Here is a 22001-nt window from a genome sequence, read left to right as displayed (position 1 = left end):
CATATTTGATTATTCTATTATGATAGATAGAGTTTAATATTGTAAAGGTTGGTTATCTAATTTATATATACAAATATATGATTACTAAAATAATAGCTATTTTTAGTATACATGAAATGTTTTTTTTTTAAATATCTTATCAATCCAGCTTTATTTTGTATTTCTTAATTATTGTTGGAAAAATTTTATAATTTTAGATATAGTAAGTGTAATTATAAATATGCAAAAAATTAGAAATGTTAAAATACATGAGATAATTTTGAATTATTGTCTTCCTAATTATTGGATGCACATTGTTGTATTTTAATAAATCACATCGTTATATGTAATATATAATTTATTGAAAATTTTAAATAGCAATTATTTTACAAAACAAAAAATGTACAATTGACCAAGTATAAATGTTAAGAAGTCCAAATTCGTACTTTCAATCAAGTTATAATATTTAACCACTAAATTAGAGTAGTTTCACATTTTATTATTATTATTATTATTATTATTATTATTATTATTATTATTCTATAAAAATAAAAATAAACAAAAAATACTACATATTTATAATTCATAATAATTTTGATATTTTAATTTTGACTTAATAATAAATTATAGTAATACACTCCAAAAGTTAAGAAGCCGTCCAACAAATACGTTAATGGCTGTTTGAACGCATTAACTTTTCAATTAACTAAATTTGTTAATTTTTTTTACTATCAACTTTTGAAGGGTTTAGAGAGTTTAGAATATAAGATTTAGAATTTAAGACTTAAAGTTTATAGTTTAAAATTTAGAATAAAAAATAAATTTAAATAATATAATTGACTAATATTAATTAAAAAATTAACTTCCTAATTAAAGTCATAATAAATCCAGGGATAACATTTAACAAAAAGAATCAAAGAGAAATTTGAGAATTTAATTCAATGATGAAATAATTTTGAGAATAGAATAGATTAATCCACGAATTGCAAAGGAAAAGGAAAAGAATAAGTTTCACTATTAAGAGATTAATATATTGAAACTTAGGAATTTAAAATGTTTCTTAAAATGTTGACAACCAAGAAAAAAATACAAAAACAAAAGAAAACAAAAGAAGAACCACTGTGAACCACAACTCTTTTGAGGACGGGCGAGTACAAAGGTAAGCCTCAAAATAATTTAGTCACGAAAAAGAAATAGACGTTTGCTTCATTCAATCTCTATAGCACAATAAACTAGCTATATAGTTATTCCATTATCCTCCTATTGTGTTATTTAATCATCAATAATTCTCTGCGGAAGAAGATGAAACTCTCAACATTTTCAACCATCATTGCACTTCACTTTGCAATTTCATGTTTATTCTTGATCCAACCAATCCAATCCACCATCCCAAAACCAGGCTTGTTAGAAACCGTATGCCGAAATACACCCCATCACTACCTTTGCGTTTTCATTCTAAAATCACATTTGCAACCCCTGCAACTTCGATCCGGCGTCGACGTTGCAGGGTTTGCTCGCATAGCCCTAGAGGTCGTCGCGGCCAACGCATCAGCCACGATAGACCGCATTAAGGAGATTCAAAAGCAATCTGAGGACAAGAAACTCAAAACTAGCTTGGAAAGTTGCATAGTCTCTTATACCAAGATTGTGAACGTGCTTTTGCCACAAGCTCTTAAATGCATGGACAAAGGTGACTATAGTTGTGCCAACCGCAATGCGTTAATTGCTGGAACCCTAGCTGGTTCATGTGAGAAAAAATGCAAGGAGAGCTCTAGTGCAGTCATGACAGATACCAATATTTATATGCAAAATATATGTAGCATAGCTGTGTCCATTATTACAACAATGCCTCAATCTGTGCACCAAACTTTGGCATAGATTTCACTTTGCAGTTTTTCTTTTTGGCGTTGGCTTATAGAAGATTCTTATGAGTTTGGATTTTTATTTGTTCATAACTTTTGGGCCGTAGCTTCATTTATAGGTCTTGGACGACCAATATTCTTCGATTTTTGTAGAGTTTTTTATATTTTTATTTGTATTGTGATCATGGTTAATAACTTGTACATAAATTTAATGTAAAAAAAAATTGTACATAAAGTTTGCATTACACGTGGTTGAGGCCTTGGGCACAATGGATATTCATAGTAACCACATTACGGTTCGAAACTTAGTTAAAATCAAGTATCGGATAAAAATTCTTAAAATGCTATGTGCCTAAATAAACAATGTGAATAAATTTGTTATTTTGTAATGATTAAAATTGGAGGCTGTCTAACCCATAAAAAAGGAAGTTCTATGGTGGTATAAAAAGTAGTGATTAAGAGTGATCAAGAGTTGACTAACCTATAAGAAGAACACATGTGGTGATTCAATTAGTTAAAGACGAATTTAAGATGCTCTAACTCTCTGGAGGTCTACTGTGCTCCATATGTTCCAACTCTGTCAAGTATCAAGCTTTTTTGTGAAAATTTTTCCAAAGGATACAAGAAAGGTGATTATGCCACTCTGCCAAAATGCTTCTTATTATTATATAGACAGATTATAATATATATAACAATATTTACTTTTATTTATATTCAATTTATTTTAATTTTAAAGTCACTCATTTTTAAATTAATTATATTTTATTTAACTATAAATTTATTAAATATATAAAAATTAAAAAGATAAACAAAAAAATTTATTAATCACAATTTATTTTTTTATGATTATATGATATCTATTAATATTATTTTTTCAATAAATACTTGTAGTATATAATAATAGGTAAAGACTCACATGCAGTTGTCTTCATAAGAAGTTAATAGTTGAAAAATTTTAGATGATATTTAGTCAAATTTGTTAAATCATTTGACGGTTCTTAAATATCAACTTCACATGAAAATAACTGTATGTGAGTTTTCACCTATAATAATATAATAATACAATAAATGTAAACTAATTAATAAAGTATTAAAATTTGAAAATGATAATTATTTTTATAAAAACAAAATAAAATTATTTATAATAAAAAAATAATTAAATTTTATATAATTATTTAATTATACCGAGTTAACCGGTTCGACCAGTGACTCGCCGATTGAACCAATAATTGAGTGACCCAATAGCCTTTCACCGGTTCGGTTCTGACGTCCATTAGGCTGGTGTGGAGTGCAATAACTTGCATGAGTTTAAATATCATCTAAAATTTTTCAACTATTAACTTCATATGAAAACAACTGCATGTGAGCCTTTACCTATTATTATTATATACTACAAGTATTTATTGAAAAAAATAATATTAATAGTATCATATAATCATTAAAAAAATAAATTGTGATTAATACATTTTTTTGTTTATCTTTTTAATTTTTATATATTTAATAAATTTATAGTTAAATAAAATATAATTAATTTAAAAATGAGTGACTTTAAAATTAAAATAAATTGAATATAAGTAAAAGTAAATATTGTTATATATATAATAATTTGTTTTTATAGTAGTAAGAAGCATTTCTAGTATAGTGGCATGATCACCTTTCTTGTATCCTTGAGAACAAGAGTTTGAATCTCCTTTGAAGCTAAAAAATTTTCACATAAAAACTTGACACTTGCAGAGTTGGAACATATGGAGCACGGTAGACCTCCAGAGAGCTGGAACATCAAGTTAGTCAACTCTTAGCCACCAATTTACAGGAGCACCTTTTGATACACTGCAAATAACACTGGATATACATACATATTAGAAACGGCCAGTAATAAATAAAAATTAAAGAGTGAATATTTTTTTCAATTCTTAACCATTTATCTATAGAACATAGCGTACTCTAATTATCATTAAATTTCATCTAATTCTCCATCTATTAAAAAAAATGAACAAAACAAAATCTGCAACCGACACTGCAAGAAAGTTTCAGAATAGCGACCGATTTTAGTAATCAACAAAATCGGTTGCTATTAGCGATTAATTTTGCGATCAATCAAAATTTTTTAGGAAAAAAATGTTGGTTGCTAAATTTTAATTAGTGGCCGATTTAGTAATCACCCACTCTTGATCATTAAAATCGGTCGCTATTTTTTAATTTAGCAATTAAATTAGCAACCAAAATAAAAAAAGGCTTTTGGGATCCCCGTTGGTGACTAAATCGGTCGCTATTTTTAATTTAGAGACCGATTTTGTGACCAATATAAAAAGAAGCTTAATAATTGTTGGTCGCTAAATCGGTCGCTAAGAGGTTGATCACTAAATCAGTTGTTAAGTGTTAAAATAGCAACTGATTTAGCTAACAACTTTAAAATGCTGCTTTAAAAGTATTTTTACAAATAGTTTTACAATTCGATTTGAGGAACACAACCCAGCAAAAATCTCCTCACTATAAGTTTACTTCGTCATGGTTTTGAGAATCGAACTGAATCAATCGATTCAACCGATTTAACTATAAACCGATTATCAAACCAATTCAATTTAAGTAAAAAATTAATTGACAATGTGTTACATACCCATATAGAGTTGAGGAGGTGGGAATAGAAGGTTCTAATCCTAGGAAGGGGAAGATCCTCCCATTGACATTTCATTACAGTAGAAAAAAGAGGGTGGGAGATAAAAAGAAAAATGAGAATATCCTAATAACTAACATGCCACTTGGCACAGGTAGTGAGAAAGTGCGAGAGGAGAGGTGTGATTAATTGAATCGGGAGTGGGCAAGAGAATATTAATGAGGATAGAATTGAGGTTAGGGACAGTAGGTTTTTGGAGCAAGACTAAAGATAGGCATAGGAGAGAGGATGGCTAATGAGTCCATATTTTTTGATATATTTTGCCCTGATTTGAATGGATTCTAGCATATGAACTCACATTTAAGCACCAAAATAGCATACTTTTGTGTTTGATCCCTAATTTGATCTTAAATATGAAAACATGCAATTTTGTGCTTTAATAGAGCAAATTAATTCCACTTTTATGTCATTCGATGCTGTGATATGGTTTGTGAGTGATTTCAGGCCTTTGAAAGCAAGAATAGATGGCCAAAAGTGGAAGAAGGCATGTACCAGTACAAGGGAGAAAACATGAAGAAAACAAGGAAAAGCACACACAGCAAGGTGTGCGTGCGCACAAGCAAGCATGCATACGCACAAGACCGCTTCAGCCAAGTGTGCGTGCGCATAAGCCAGCGTGCGTACGCACAAGAGGAAATTTCTATGCGTGCGTGCACACAAGTACCCGTGCGTACGCACAGGAGCCAAAACAGCCAAGTGTGCGGACCCACACATCTGTGCGTCCGCATAGGTCCCTGTACGTGATTTTGTTAATGAAACGCGTGCTATGCATTTTCTGAGAGCTTTTGGCCCAAAATTTGAAGGCTGGGAGCTGAATTTGAGTGCTATATAAGGGAGATTCAACACATATCAAAGAGAGCTCACTTAGATAGTGTTGGAGAGTAATTAGGGGTAGGAGTAGGAGTAGTGTAGCATTGCTCTCTTAGGGTTTCATTTTTTATTCTCATGTAGCATTTTATAGCAAGCTTAATTTTGGATTTTAATCATCTTTAATTGTAAGTACTCTTTAATTTCAGTTTAATTACATTGTCTTTACTTTTATTTCCTTTGGTTCAAGTTACTTTGTTTATAATTGCAATTTTGAGTTTCTTGAAGTTTTGATTGATGAATTTAATGTTTCATGCTTTCTTTACGTTTGTTTGGATGTTTATTGTTGATTTTATGCATCGTTAGTTATAGCTTTCTATTTTACTTTGCAAATTTCCATGTTTTGGTTTTATGCACACAAGGTATTTGTGAAAATGCCAACCTTAGATTTTGAGTAGATTTTCACACCTTGGCTTGTGGTTCGAGTTCCTAGGATACTAGAGTCATAATGTCCGACATTTAGTGGTAATTCTTGGGGAGTTAGTTGGCTCTTGTTTTCATTAAAGCTAGCCTTTCACCAACTAGTTGGTGAGTTGGATAGGACTTTTGGATTAAAGTCAATTATGCTTGCTTGACTTACTCCTCGATGGTTGGGGTTAACTAGGTGAGACTAACTCATGACAATTACTATAGTTGTGATTATGGCAATGATAGGACCCCTTGGATCTTCACTCCCAAGCCAAGGTCTCTTTTATGCATTAATTCACAATTTTGCTCATTCCTTAGTTCTCTGATTTCTTAGTTCTTTTAATCTTTGATTTCTTGCTTGAAAACCCCTTTCTTCCTCACAACCGAAAGAGAAACACTCCTAATTGCATTCCTAGGGAGAACGACTCAAGGTTTAGATACTCTCGGTTATATTTTGTTTTGAATTGAAATATTTGATTGTGAGGATTATTTGTTGATTTAGACTATACTTGCAATGAAAGAAATCTTATTTTGAGAAAAATCTAGATCATCAAACAGTCCTAACATCAAATTTGACGCTGTTGCCGGGGAATGCAATTGGTGTTATATCTTAGGTTGTTGTAAATATGTTGATAGTGTAAATAGTTTACTTTTTGGTTATTTGGTTGTTTTTGTTAATAGCTAGGTTCTTGTTTTTCTTGTTTGTTAATGTCTTTTGTTTTTATTTCCTACTTTCTCTATGAGCTATCACCCTTGTTGCTTGGAGCTTGGTTGAGATTGTTTTGTAGGGTATGATGAATTCATGTTGAGATTGCTTCATGGAGTGGGAGAATCAGTTAAGGGAGGAACCAATTGCGTGTGAGCAACACTCATGGCAAATACTTCCCTCATACTACAATGAGCCACACTCTCCCCTATTTGAATATCAACCCCAAGGATATGAGAGTTACCCCATACACAACCCTCAACCACCCTATACACCTCCATGGAATCAAGGTACTTATACACCCTACTATCAACCATATGAACCATCACCCTCTTATATACCACCTCAATATCCCCACCCACATGACACACCTCCCTCGTATACAACCTTTCTCCCAACTTTTGAACCTTCTCTTCCACCTCAAGGTGAAATTTTCCAACCCTTGCCTCAAGAAGAACAAGACCTTCAAGCATTCTTCCAAGAGCAAGAAGGATTCTGAAGAAAGCAAGGGAAGTTTATGGCAACCATAGCCGAAACGGTGAACTGCTTAACCTTGCTACACTCAAGCAATCAAGACATTCCCCTTGAGGGATGTGGAGGATTGATGGAGGAGTGTAGTGAGGAGGAAAACATGGAGCCTCAATGAAAGGAAGAAGAAGAGTCAAGGCTTGAGCAAAAAGAGGAGGAAGGTAGAATTAGTGAACCGGAAGAGGTAGATGGTGAATTGAGAGAGTTTGATCAAGAAGTGGATTGCATCCTCAATGATTTTTTGTCCACCTTGGTCAACCGCCTCAATGATCTTGAGGAACCTTCCACTCTTGCGTTTGAGAGAGATATGGGGGTGAGAAAAAGGAAAACATCCAAGAAGTGAGAGCTTTCGTGCAAGAGCTTACAAGAGTGACTCCGATCCAAGGGCAATGTGAGTGGGTGACAATATCCTCCATGAGCTTCATAGGACCACATCAAATTGCTATCTTGGAAACGGATCATCAACTTAAGGTGCTTCTCAGAGTGTTAAATGGTGAAGGAATAAGTGTTGGTTGTCAAAGGAATTCAAGGAACAAGTGGTGCAAGGTCCAATTGGGAGGAATTCAACATTCAAGTGGATGCTTCAAAGGTGCTTGGAAAGGTTGTTCATCCAAGGGCACAAGTGAAACTCAACAAGAGGATGATAGAGAAACCAAAGTGTGGGATCCGGGAATACAATTCTACAACCAACAATTTTGGATCCCCATTGTCTACTTGAAGTTGCTTGGGAGCTTAATGTACTTCGTTTGGGATCCCAGAGGATTTTTGAAGAACAAACATGGGTGGCTACTTAAGGATGAGTGGAAGCATAAGCCACCATGACACAAGCTTCACTCAAAAGTCCAACTTAAGGACTTAAAACCAAAGTGCTAGGTGGGAGACACCATACCATGGTAATATCTTTCTAACTTTCTCTCTTTTACTTTTTGCCTCATGAATAATTTCACTATATTGCTTAGTTGGATAGATTTATTTTGATGTTTGCTAAGTAATTTTAGTGAAATAATGTGTTTTTGGGAATTTTATGATGTTTTGGGACTTGAAAACATGTTTTGGATGTCATGTTTAATGCCTTAGAGGCATAATTTTTGTTGCAGGAACAGAGACCTGTGCGTGCGCACACCCTTGTGCGTCTGCACAGATCTCTTATTCTCCAGTTTCTGTGCGTACGCACAGCAATGTGCGCACGCACATCCTTAAACACCCCTTCTGTTCCCAACACGCGCATGGGCTGTGCGTGGGAACAATCCTTTCCCCTTCTATGCGTCCGCACACCATGCGTGCGGCCGCACACGTCCCCTTTCTCTTAAAAAAAAAGAGAGAGAAACCTCTTGTGCGTGCGCACAGAGATAAGCGCACGCACAACCTTAAACCAACCCTCCGGCCACACCGCCCGCACAGGCGGTGCGTGTGCACCCAACCCCCCTTCCCTCATCTGTGCGCGTGCACACCCTATGTGCGCCCACACAGGTCGCGTTATACCTTCTGCTCGCAGCGTCCGCACGATCTTGTGTGCGCGCATACCCCCTATCTTCCTTCCATGCGTCCGCACGGGTCTTTTCTCTCTTCTCTATTTCTTTCTTTCTTTCTTCTTCTTCTCTTTCTTTCTTTTATTTCTTCTTTTTTCCTTCTTTTTCTTCTTCCTTTGTTCTCTTCCCCGGCGAAGTTCCGTCGTCGTAAGCCTCGCAGTGGCTAACACGAGTGCCGCTGTTGCCTATCCCTTTCCTCTCCACTCTTCATCTTTTCAATTTTCTTATTTTCATTTTAATTTTCTTTCTGTGCATAGTTGCTTGTTTTATTTTCATCTTTTTAGTTAGCTTTGGTAATTTAGCTTAAGTTTTTCTTAATCCTTTGTTTGTTTGTTACATCGCAAGTGTTCAAAATTCTGATTTATGGGTTGTTGATGTTTGAATTTTAACTTGAATTTTGTGAATATGTGCACCACACTCCATATGTATGATATAATGCCTGAATGAACTTTTTGGTTTAATGCATGTGTTGTCGCAACCATATGTGTTAGACATTATCCTTGTTTGGCATCCTAATTAAGAATTGTGCACCGTTGAATGGTTATAATTTCAATAATATACTTGTTGTTTAAAGCTTTGAGTTGTTAGCACCAAATTGATTTAGAAATTGACTTTTTGTCTCTTCATTGGTGCAATTTTTAACAAGTACATATTGAATTTAGTGAATTGAATGGACTTGCTTATTCATCATGATCTTTAAGTCAATATAATCACATCACAAGGTATTTGCTCCTTGTTAATGCTTTGCATTTGTTTGAGTTGACTTGACTTGATTCTTATCAGGACTTGTCACTTTTTGTAGCAAGCACCTTCCCATGTGATTAGTTGATTATTCTTAAGGATGAATAGGTAGTTCTCTTTATCATTGCATTGGTTATTGTTTGTTACGCTATTTTATATCAATTTGTCTCTTTCACTTGCACAACTTCAATATCCAATAATTCCTACATTCAATTCACTCTTGTTGTTTGCCTAAGTTTGCATGTGCTTAATTGATGCTCATTCATTGCTTGCATTTTAGGTCATTTAGTTGAGGAACTAATTCTTACTTTTTGATTGTGTGAATGCCACTTTAATCGGCCGTTGTGTGTGTTCTACACCACTATGCAACCCTTCTCAATTAGATGTTTATTTGTTCCCTCCTTTACCTTTTTGTACTACTTGCCTATGAGTTCTAATTATACCTCATTCGTTTCTTTTCGAGGATGAGACATACCGACAAGGAGCCGGGAGAGGAGGATGGAGATGCCAAGAATGCGTTGGACATTGGCGAATTCCACACAACCTAAGCCCCCGCATTCGCCAACCAAAGGTGGAGCTCCTGAGAGACATTCTCCCCAGATTGTGTTCGTGCACGGAGGACCGTGCAAAGCTTAAGTGTGGGGGAGGATTTGCCATTTTGGGGCGTAAACTCTCTTTTTCGAACACTTTGCACTTTATTTTTGTTTCTTTTTATTATGTTCTTGTAGATATTTGGGGTGTTTTTAACTGTTGCATTGTATTTTCTTTTAGCATATATATCTTAGCTTATGCATAGTTTATTTCTAGCTATTGCATGTTGCATTTTTGCATCCTTATCTTAGTATATATTTTATAGATAGAAGTTGTGATTGGATAATGTGAATAGTATAGCACCTAGTTCAATCTTGTCCTAATTGTTCATGTTAATTTTTGCTTGTTAAAAATTAGGAAGAGAACTAGAAAAATTTTGAAAAAATTACATCCATCACATCATACATACATATAGGAAATAATTTTGGTGAAAAACAACAAAGATTTTCAAGAATTTTTTGTATAGGGCATTCTATTGAATTGATTGGAAAATTGTTCTTTTTAACTTGCTTGAATGATTTTTATGAAACATAGAAGAGAGAAAGAACAAAATACCTTGTGAGTTTTTTAGCTTGAATGAGCGGTTACACCTCTTAACTACTAATTTTGTTCATTGTGTGTTATATCTCCTTCTATGATTGTGATCTTGGTTTTGCTTGATTCTTTATTTCCGATGTTTGATGTTTTGAATGCATTTAGCATGATTGAGGCTATTTTTGAATCAAACTCACTCACCCATATGGACCTACCCTTGCATCTACCTTTATTAACCCCTTTTGAGCTTTTTAATCCCCTTTATTCTAATTGTTAGCACATCACAACCCTAAGCGAAAAATTATGAATTATCTTGAATTGTATCTTTGATTAGTTTAGGTTGAGGAATGTGTGTCATTTAAGTGTGGGAGAAATTTTGAGAAACATTGGTAGAGAAAAATTTTGTTTAGGATAATTGTTGAAAAAAAATTGAAAAATGGGTGCATATTCATGTTTTAATTTGCCTTAACCATATGCATTTATCACAAAAAAGAAAAAAAAAGAGAGAAAATGAATGAAATGAAAAAATTTTTTATAGTAATAAGATGGGACAAAAGTTATCCCAAAGAAAAAGAAAGAAAAATATGAAATGAATGAAAAATGATGAATAAGAAATGCATATGTGGTTTGAATAGAAACTAAGGCATGAATGTGTGTGAAAAGAAGTAATGGGTGGCTAGAATGCATTCTTATGGGTTGATTAATATAGGTTGAGTTGGATATTTGAGCTAATCAAAGATTCAATCCCTTAGTCCACTTAGCCATATACTCATCCTACCCTTACCCCAACCCCATTACAACCTTATAAAGACCTCATGATACTTACATTCATACATCACATATTTGTTGATTGTTAGATAGAAAGTAAATTCTTGAAAGCATGATTAGAGAAGACTTGAGTGAATTGACCGAAAACACCGAGCGTTGAGAGTGTATACACACCTAGTGAGGGTTCAATTACTCAATTCTATGTTTCCACTTTTCTTATCATGTATTCTTGCAAGTTGCTTCATTTTTGTTAACTTGAATCAATTCTCTAGATCTTGTTTGCATTGAATTAATTCTTTGCTTAAGCCCTACCTTGTCTATACTTGCTTGGAATTGGATTGCTTGCTTGATTTCACCAAATAAATAGGACATTATAGATAGATAGATACATAGCATATATATACATGCCTGCATATAGATAGTTGCATTTAATAAGTTGATTACCCCTTTAATTATCCTCCTTGTTGGCTTAGCATGAGGACATGCTATTGTTTAAGTGTGGAGAAATTGATGAGTCCATATTTTTCTATATATTTTGCCCTGATTTGAATGGATTCTAGCATATGAACTCACACTTAAGCACCAAAATAGCATACTTTTGTGTTTGATCCCTAATTTGATCTTAAATATGAAAACATGCAATTTTGTACAATTTTGATCCCTAATTTGATGCTGTGATATGGTTTGTGAGTGATTTCAGGCCTTTGAAGGCAAGAATGGATGGCCAAAAGTGGAAAAAGGCATGTACAAAGGAGAAAACATGAAGAAAACAAGGAAAAGCACACACAGCAAGGTGTGCGTGTGCATAAGCAAGCATGCGTACGCACAAGACCGCTTCAGCCAAGTGTGCGTGCGCACAAGCCAGCGTGCGTACGCACAAGAGGAAATTTCTATGCATGCGTGCACACAAGTACCTGTGCGTACGCTGTACGCACAGGAGCCAAAATAGCCAAGTATGCGAACACACACATCTGTGCGTCCGCATAGGTCCCTGTACGTGATTTTGTTAATGAAACGCGTGCTGTGTGTTTTCTGAGGGATTTTGGCCCAAATTTTGAAGGCTGATAGCTGAATTTGAGTGCTATATAAGGGAGATTCAACACATATCAAAGAGGGCTCACTTAGATAGTTTTGGAGAGTAATTAGGGGTAGGAGTAGGAGTAGTGTAGCATTGCTCTCATAGGGTTTCATTTTCCATTCTCATGTAGCATTTTATAGCAAGCTTAATTTTGGATTTTGATCATCTTTAATTGTAAGTACTCTTTAATTTCAGTTTAATTACATTGTCTTTATTTTTATTTCCTTTCGTTCAAGTTACTTTGTTTATAATTGCAATTTTGAGTTTCTTGAAGTTTTGATTGATGAATTTAATGTTTCATGCTTTCTTTACGTTTGTTTGGATGTTTATTGTTGATTTTATGCATAGTTGGTTATAGCTTTCTATTTTACTTTGCAAATTTCCATGTTTTGATTTTATGCACACAAGGTGTTTGTGAAAATACCAACCTTAGATTTTGAGTAGATTTTTACACCTTGGCTTGTGGTTCGAGTTCCTAGGATACTAGAGTCATAATGTCCGACATTTAGTGGTAATTCTTGGGGAGTTAGTTGGCTTTTGTTTCCATTAAAGCTAGCCTTTCACGAACTAGTTGGTGAGTTGGCTAGGACTTATGGATTAAGGTCAATTATGCTTGCTTGACTTACTCCTCGATGGTTGGGGTTAACTAGGCGAGACTAACTCATGACAATTACCATAGTTATAGTTATGGCAATGATAGGACCCCTTGGATCTTCACTCCCAAGCCAAGGTCTCTTTTATGCATTAATTCACAATTTTGCTCATTTCTTAGTTCTTTTAATCTTTGATTTCTTGCTTGAAAACTCCCTCTTCTTCCTCACAACCAAAAGAGAAACACTTCTAATTGCATTCCTAGGGAGAACGACCCGAGGTTTAGATACTCTCGGTTATATTTTGTTTTGAATTGAAATATTTGATTATGAGGATTGTTTGTTGATTTAGACTATACTTGCAATGAAAGAAATCTTATTTTGAGAAAAATCTAGATCGTCAAACAGTCCTAACGTCAATGGCTATCTGAATTCAACCTTTATCATTTTCCCTTCTTCTATTTCTTTGTATTTCTTTCTACTATTTTATATGTTTATAATATAGTATAGGAGGTAATCACTTTGATTCCTTCTGCATTTCGACTTCTATGCTGCTATAAGTATATGTGTGTGTGAGAGATAGTCAATTGTGCATAGACCAATATTACAACTAGTATTAAAACACCGTTCTTAGAAATTCCTGTGTATGGTAACCACACAAGCTGCTACCATAGAGGAAAGAGTGGACCGGTTTGAAGAGGCAGATGGAAGAGTTCTATGCTGAGCACGCATGAAGCATGTCAACAATTCTGAAGCGATTGGAAGAGATGAATCAAAGAGTAACGAAAAATGCGAGGTTGGAAGGCGATCGGGGAGAACAGGACGTAGTAGAGTCTGATGGAGAAAGAGAAGGTGAAAATCCCCTGGCCTCACCAAGGGTGGAGGTGACTCAGAGTATAATTACCGACCTTTGAGGGGGATGATGTGTGTGGGTGGTTGGTGAAGATTAAGCGTTACTTCCATATAGCACAGATCACTTAGGGGGAGAAGCTTGATTACATAACTCTTAACGTTTTAGGGAGAGGTCTTGACATGGTTGGAGTGGTGGGAGGAGTAGACACTGTTCTTTTCGTGGAGGAGATTCAAAATGAATATGTTGAAGCGGTTTTAACCAGGGACCGCAACAAATTTCATGAGCCCTTTGCTGGAGGTAAGGTAGACTGATACAATGGTCAAGTACCGATAAGAGTTTGAATTGGCAGCGAGGATGCAACACAGTTTGGGACATGGAATTCTTATGTATATTTTATTGAATGGGTTGAAGAAGGAGGTGCAAGCGAAGATGGCCATTTCGAATTTTGAGAGCTTCCAAGAATTGATGGATCGAGTGGTGGCATTGGAAGTTAGAAACAATGCTTGGCATGAAATAGAGCTGATACTGGGAGGAAGACAAGCTGAAATGCTTCATTGGAGAGTTAGATTCAGAACGAGTCAGAGCTTAACATGGGATCGAACTAGTCTAATAGCAGCTTTAGCAAATGTGTCCTGGACTGAAGGGGGTGGAAGCAACCATGGGATTAGAACTTCTATTGGCCTAAATTCAAATTCTGGGAAAATAGTAGAGGCTCCAGCAAGTAGCAGTGCATCTAATAGATTGATGAGCGGATAATTTGTACGCTTTTTGGCATTGTTTTTAGTATGTTTTTAGTATGATCTAGTTAGTTTTTAGTATATTTTTATTAGTTTTTAGTTAAAATTCACTTTTCTGGACTTTACTATGAGTTTGTGTGTTTTTCTGTGATTTCAGGTATTTTCTGGCTGAAATTGAGGGACCTGAGCAAAAATCTGATTCAGAGACTGAAAAGGACTGCAGATGCTGTTGGATTCTGATCTCCCTGCACTCGAAGTGGATTTTCTGGAGCTACAGAAGCCCAATTAGCGCGCTCTCAACGGCGTTGGAAAGTAGACATCCTGGGCTTTCCAGCAATATATGATAGTCTATACTTTGCCTAAGATTTGATGGCCCAAACCGGCGTTCAAAGTCACCTTCAGAATTCCCAGCGTTAAACGCCGGAACTGGCACCAAAGTGGGAGTTAAACGCCCAAACTGGCACCAAAGCTGGCGTTTAACTCCAAGAAGAGTCTCTACACGAAAAATGCTTCATTGCTCAGCCCAAGCACACACCAAGTGGGCCCGGAAGTGGATTTTTATGTCATTTACTCACCTTTGTAATTCTTAAGCTACTAGTTCCCTATAAGTAGGACCCTTTACTATTGTATCTTCGGATCTTCGGACATCTAGTTCTTAGATCAGATCTTGGTTCTTCTGGTTCCCTCTTTGGGACCAAAGCCAATGATCACTCTTGTTCTTATGTATTTTCAACGGTGGAGTTTCTACACACCATAGATTAAGGTGTGGAGCTCTGCTGTACCTCGAGTATTAATGCAATTACTATTGTTCTTCTATTCAATTCCGCTTGTTCTTGTTCCAAGATATCACTTGTTCTTCAACTTGATGAATGTGATGATCCATGACACTCATCATCATTCTCACCTATGAACGTGTGACTGACAACCACCTCCGTTCTACCTTAGATTGAGTGAATATCTCTTGAATTCCTGATACACGATGCATGGTTGATCGCCTGACAACCGAGCGCTCGCCTGACAACCGAGCCAGCCATTCCGTGAGATCAGAGTCTTCGTGGTATAGGCAAGAACTGATGGCGGCATTCAAGAGAATCCGGAAGGTCTAACCTTGTCTGTGGTATTCTGAGTAGGATTCAATGATTGAATGACTGTGACGTACTTCAAACTCCTGAGGGCGGGGCGTTAGTGACAGACGCAAAAGAATCACTGGATTCTATTCCGGCCTGATTGAGAACCGACAGATGGATAGCCGTGCCGTGACAAGGTGCGTTGAACATTTCCACTGAGAGGATGGGAGGTAGCCACTGACAACGGTGAAACCCTTGCATAAGCTTGCCATGGAAAGGAGTAAGAAGGATTGGATGAAGACAGTAGGAAAGCAGAGAGACAGAAGGGACAAGCATCTTCATACGCTTATCTGAAGCTCTCACCAATGATATACATAAGTATCTCTATCTTTATCTTTATGTTTTATTCATATATCACCCATACCCATTTGAGTTTGCCTGACTAAGATTTACAAGGTGACCATAGCTTGCTTCATACCAACAATCTCCGTGGGATCGACCCTTACTCGCGTAAGGTTTATTACTTGGACGACCCAGTGCACTTGCTGGTTAGTTGTGCAAAGTTGTGTTTATGCCATGGTATTGAGCACCAAGTTTTTGGGGCCATTACTAGGGATTATTTGAGTTGTGAAAAGTAGTGATCACAATTTCGCACACCAAGTTTTTGGCGCCGTTGCCGGGGATTGTTTCGTGTATGGACAACTGACGGTTCATCTTGTTGCTTAGATTAGGTATTTTTCAGAATTCTTAAGAATGAGTTCTAGAGTTTCATGATGATCTGTTGAAATCTGGCTGGCTGAGAAGCCATGTCTAATCTTATTGGACCGAGGTTTCAACTGATCATCACAAGAGCTCATTGATCTCTATCAATCTTGCTATTGGAGCAATGATCTGCTAAGGCTTGGTTGGCCATTGGCCATGTCTAGTGTTTTGGACCGAAGCTTTCTTTGAAAGCTTGGCTGGCTGTGAAGCCATGTCTAATTCCTGGACCGAAGTCTTAGACTAGCATTGCAATGATTCCTGGAATCCAAATTGAGAATTCTGAAACCTTTATTTTCTATTTCCATATAATTTTCGAAAAATCCAAAAAAATTTCAAAATCATAAAAACCAAAAATATTTTATGTTTCTTGTTTGAGTCTAGTGTCTAAATTTAAGTTTGGTGTCTTGCATGCATTGTTTGTTTGATCTTGGTTCTATTTTCAAGTCAATAGTATAGGGAACTGAAGATTCAGAACATGCAGCAGAGGAATTACACAGAAAAAGCTGGGCGTTCAAAACGCCCAGTGAAGAAGGACAGACTGGCGTTTAAACGCCAGCCAGGGTGCCTGGTTGGGCGTTTAACGCCCAAAAAGGAAGTGCATTGGGCGTTAAACGCCAGAATGTGCACCATTCTGGGCGTTTAACGCCAGGATGGCGCAAGAGGGAAGATTCTGTTTTAATTCAATTTTTTTTCAAGTTTTCAAAGTTTTTTAAAATCAAATTTTTTTCAAATCATATCTTTTCAATCAAACATTTTTCAAAATCAATTTCTTTCCTTTTTCAAAGATACTTGCTATCAATTAATGATTTGATTCAACATTTCAAGTATGTTGCCTTTTCTGTTGAGAAAGGTTTAATGTTTGAATCATATCTTTTCTTGTTAGGCAAGTCATTAATTTTTAAAATCAAATCTTTTTAAATTGTTTTCAAATCATATCTTTTCAATCATATCTTTTTAAAAAAGCATAATTTTTTTTCATATCTTTTTAATCACATCTTTTTCAAAACAGTTTTTAATCATATCTTTTTTATTTCTAATTTCAAAATCTTTTTCAAAAATTACTTGATCTCTTTCTCACTCTTGATTTTCGAAAATCAAATTAAAGTTTTTCAAAATGTTTTTAAAATCTTTTTAATTAATTTTCAAAAAAATCTCTTCCCCTCTTCTCGCATCCTTCTATTTATGGAGTACCACTCCTCCTCAATGCACAATTCGAACTCTATCTGACTAAGTCCGAATTCTTCTCCTTCTTCCTTCTATTTTTCTTCTTTTCTGACACCTCAAGGAATCTCTATACTGTGACATAGAGGATTCCGTATTTTCTTGTTCTTTTCTCTTTCATATGAGCAGGAACAAAGACAAAAGCATTCTTGTTGAAGCTGACCCTGAACCTGAAAGGACCTTGAAGCGAAAGCTAAGAGAAGCTAAGGCACAACTCTCTGGAGAGGACCTAACAGAAATCTTCAAAGAAGAAGACATGGCAGCCGAAAACAACAACAATGCAAACAATGCAAGGAAGGTGCTGGGTGACTTTACTGCACCTACTCCCGACTTCTATGGGAGAAGCATCTCTATCCCTGCCATTGGAGCAAACAACTTTGAGTTTAAGCCTCAATTAGTTTCTCTAATGCAACAGAATTGCAAGTTCCATGGACTTCCATTGGAAGATCCTCATCAGTTCTTAGCTGAATTCTTGCAAATCTGTGACACTGTCAAGACTAATGGGGTTGACCCTGAGGTCTACAGACTTATGCTATTCCCTTTTGCTGTAAGAGACAGAGCTAGGATATGGTTGGACTCACAACCTAAAGAAAGCATGGACTCATGGGAAAAGCTAGTCAATGCCTTCTTGGCAAAGTTCTTTCCACCTCAAAAATTGAGTAAGCTTAGAGTGGAAGTCCAAACCTTCAGACAGAAGGATGGAGAATCCCTCTATGAAGCTTGGGAAAGATACAAACAATTGATCAGAAAATGTCCTTCTGACATGCTTTCTGAATGGAGCATCATAGGTATTTTCTATGATGGTCTCTCTGAACTATCCAAGATGTCTTTGGATAGCTCTGCTGGAGGATCTCTTCATCTAAAGAAGACGCATACAGAAGCTCAAGAGCTAATTGAAATGGTTGCAAATAACCAATTCATGTACACTTCTGAAAGGAATCCTGTGAACAATGGGACTAATCAGAAGAAAGGAGTTCTTGAGATTGATACTCTGAATGCCATATTGGCTCAGAATAAAATATTGACTCAACAAGTCAATTTGATTTCTCAAAGTCTGTCTGGAATGCAAAATGCACCAAGCAGTACTAAGGATGCTTCATCTGAAGAAGCCTATGATCCTGAGAACCCTTCAATGGAAGAGGTGAATTACCTAGGAGAACCCTATGGAAACACCTATAATTCTTCATGGAGAAATCATCCAAATTTCTCATGGAAGGATCAACAGAGACCTCAACAAGGTTTCAACAACAATAATGGTGGAAGAAACAGGTTTAGCAATGGCAAGCCTTTTCCATCATCTTCTCAGCAACAGACAGAGAATTCTAAGCAGAACCCCTCTGACTTAGCAACCATGGTCTCTGATCTAATCAAAACCACTCAAAGTTTCATGACTGAAACAAGGTCCTCCATTAGGAATTTGGAGGCACAAGTGGGACAGCTGAGCAAGAAAATTACTGAACTCCCTCCTAGTACTCTTCCAAGTAATACAGAAGAAAATCCAAAAGGAGAGTGCAAGGCCCTCAACATGGCCGAATTTGGAGAGGAAGGAGAGGCAGTGAACGCCACTGAGGGAGACCTCAATGGACGTCCACTAGCCTCCACTGAGTTCCCCAATGAGGAACCATAGGAATCTGAGGCTCAAAATGAGACCATAGAGATTCCATTGGACTTGCTTCTACCTTTCATGAGCTCTGATGAGTATTCCTCCTCTGAAGAGGATGAGTATGTCACTGAAGAGCAAGTTGCTACATACCTTGGAGCAATCATGAAACTAAATGACAAGTTATTTGGAAATGAGACTTGGGAGGATGAACCCCCTTTGCTCACCAAGGAATTGGATGACTTGTCTAGGCAAAAATTACCTCAAAAGAGGCAGGACCCTGGGAAGTTCTCCATACCTTGTACCATAGGCACCATGACCTTCAAGAAGGCTCTGTGTGACTTAGGGTCAAGTGTAAACCTCATGCCTCTCTCTGTAATGGAGAAGCTAGGGATCTATGAGGTACAAGCTGCAAGAATCTCACTAGAGATGGCAGACAATTCAAGAAAACAAGCTTATGGACTTGTAGAGAATGTTTTGGTAAAGATTGAAGACCATTACATCCCTACTGATTTCATAGTCCTAGAGACTGGGAAGTGCATGGATGAATCCATCATCCTTGGCAGACCCTTCCTAGCCACAGCAAAGACTGTGATTGATGTTGATAGAGGTGAACTGATCATTCAAGTGAATGAAGAATCCTTTGTGTTTAAGGCTCAAGGATATCCCTCTGTCACCATGAAGAGGAAGCATGAAGAGCTTCTCTCAAATCAGAGCCAAACAGAGCCCCCACAGTCAAACTCTAAGTTTGGTGTTGGGAGGCCACAACCAAACTCTAAGTTTGGTGTTGAACCCCCACATTCAAACTCTAAGTTTGGTGTTGGGAGGTTCCAACATTGCTCTGAGTATCTGTGAGGCTCCATGAGAGCCCTCTGTCAAGCTACTGACATTAAAGAAGCGCTTGTTGGGAGGCAACCCAATGTTATATTTTATCTATTTTCTTTTGTTATTTTATGTTTTCTGTAGGTTGATGATCATGAGAAGTCACAAAATCAATTGAAAAAGCAAAAACAGAATGAAAAACAGGAAGAAAAATAGCACACCCCGGAGGAAGAACCTACTGGCGTTTAAACGCCAGTAAGGCTAGCAGATGGGCGTTTAATGCCCAGTCTGGCACCATTCTGGGCGTTTAACGCCAGAAAGGGGCACAAGACTGGCGTTAAACGCCAGGAAAGGGCAAGAACCTGGCGTTAAACGCCAGAAATGGGCACCAGCCCGGCATTTAACGCCAGAATTGGCTCAAAACGCATTTTTGCATGCCATTTGGTGCAGGGATGACTTTTCCTTGACACCTCAGGATCTTTGGACCCCACAGGATCCCCACCTACCCCACCACTCTCTCTCTTCTTCACCCATTCACCAATCACCTCAACACCTCTTCCCCAAAAACCCTTCACCTATCAAATCCCATCCTTCTCTTCACCACTCACATCTATCCTTCATAAAACCCCACCTACCTCACCCTTCAAATTCAAACCACTTTCCCTCCCAAACCCACCCATACATGACCGAACCATGAGCCCCACCTCTCCTATATAAACCCTTCTTCACCCCTTCATTTTCACATAACCTAAACACTACTTCTCCCCCTCTTTGGCCGAACACAAAGCCATTCCCTTCTTCCTCATTTCTTCTTCTTCTACTCTCTTCTTTCTTTTTTTGCTCGAGGACGAGCAAACCTTTTAAGTTTGGTGTGGTAAAAGCATTGCTTTTTGTTTTTCCATAACCATTTATGGCATCCAAGGCCGGAGAAACCTCTAGAAAGAGGAAAGGGAAGGCAAAAGCTTCCACCTCCGAGTCATGGGAGATGGAGAGATTCATCTCAAGGGTGCATCAAGACCACTTCTATGAAGTTGTGGCCTTGAAGAAGGTGATCCCCGAGGTCCCTTTTTCACTCAAAAAGAGTGAATATCCGGAAATCCGACATGAGATCCGAAGAAGAGGTTGAGAAGTTCTTACCAATCCCATTCAACAAGTCGGAATCTCAATGGTTCAAGAGTTCTATGCCAATGCATGGATCACCAAGAACCATGATCAAAGTGTGAACCCGGATCCAAAGAATTGGCTTACTATGGTTCGGGGGAAATACTTGGATTTTAGTCCGGAAAATGTAAGGTTGGCATTCAACTTGCCTATGATGCAAGGAGATGAACATCCTTACACAAGAAGGGTCAACTTTGATCAAAAGGTTGGACCAAGTCCTCACTGACATTTGTGAAGAGGGCGCCCAATGGAAGAGAGATTCAAGAGGAAAGCCGGTTCAATTGAGACGGCATGACCTCAAGCCCGTGGCTAGAGGATGGTTGGAGTTTATCCAACGCTCAATCATTCCCACTAGCAACCGGTCCGAAGTTACTCTAGACCGAGCCATCATGATCCATAGCATCATGATTGGAGAAGAAGTGGAAGTTCATGAGGTTATAGCCCAAGAACTTTATAAGGTGGCGGACAAGTCCTCTACCTTGGCAAGGTTAGCCTTTCCTCACCTCATTTGTCACCTCTGTTATTCAGTTGGAGTTGACATAGAGGGAGACATCCCCATTGATCAAGACAAGCCCATTACTAAGAAGAGGATGGAGCAAACAAGAGACCCCTCTCATCATGAGATCCCTGAGATGCCTCAAGGGATGTACTTTCCTCCACAAGACTATTGGGAGCAACTGAACACCTTCCTAGGAAAATTGAGTTCCAACATGGGACAACTAAGGGTGGAGCACCAAGAACATTCCATTCTCCTCCATGAAATTAGAGAAGATCAAAGAATCATGAGAGATGAGCAACAAAGACAAGGAAGAGACATTGAGGAGCTCAGGCACTCCATAAGACCTTCAAGAGGAAGAGCAAGCCGCCATCACTGAGGTGGACCCGTTCTTTAATCTCCTTGTTCTTTATTTTCCTGTTTTTCG

The 22001-nt window shown here is 37.2% G+C and overlaps 1 protein-coding gene and 1 non-coding gene across 2 annotated transcripts; one reads left to right on the top strand and one right to left on the bottom strand.

Annotated features, from left to right (window-relative positions):
• Positions 1–1281: 1281 nt before the first annotated feature.
• On the top strand, positions 1282–1857 carry LOC130974677 (pectinesterase inhibitor-like). The gene has a single exon (XM_057899535.1). The coding sequence runs from the start codon at positions 1282–1284 to the stop codon at positions 1855–1857; it is 576 nt and encodes a 191-aa protein (XP_057755518.1).
• A 16299-nt stretch (positions 1858–18156) lies between these two features.
• LOC130978718 (small nucleolar RNA R71) lies at positions 18157–18264 on the bottom strand. Its single transcript, XR_009086336.1, has one exon. It is a non-coding gene; the product is annotated as a small nucleolar RNA R71 (small nucleolar RNA).
• Positions 18265–22001: the final 3737 nt, after the last annotated feature.

The sequence above is a fragment of the Arachis stenosperma genome, chromosome 4 (genome assembly GCF_014773155.1).
Source record: "Arachis stenosperma cultivar V10309 chromosome 4, arast.V10309.gnm1.PFL2, whole genome shotgun sequence".
Taxonomy (NCBI): domain Eukaryota; kingdom Viridiplantae; phylum Streptophyta; class Magnoliopsida; order Fabales; family Fabaceae; genus Arachis; species Arachis stenosperma.
Note: the sequence above shows the minus strand (reverse complement) of the source record. Positions and strands in the feature narration are given on the sequence as shown.

Excerpts from the sequence above, each read along its gene's own strand:
- LOC130974677 (XM_057899535.1), top strand. The coding sequence starts at position 1,282 with ATGAAACTCTCAACATTTTCAACCATCATTGCACTTCACTTTGCAATT.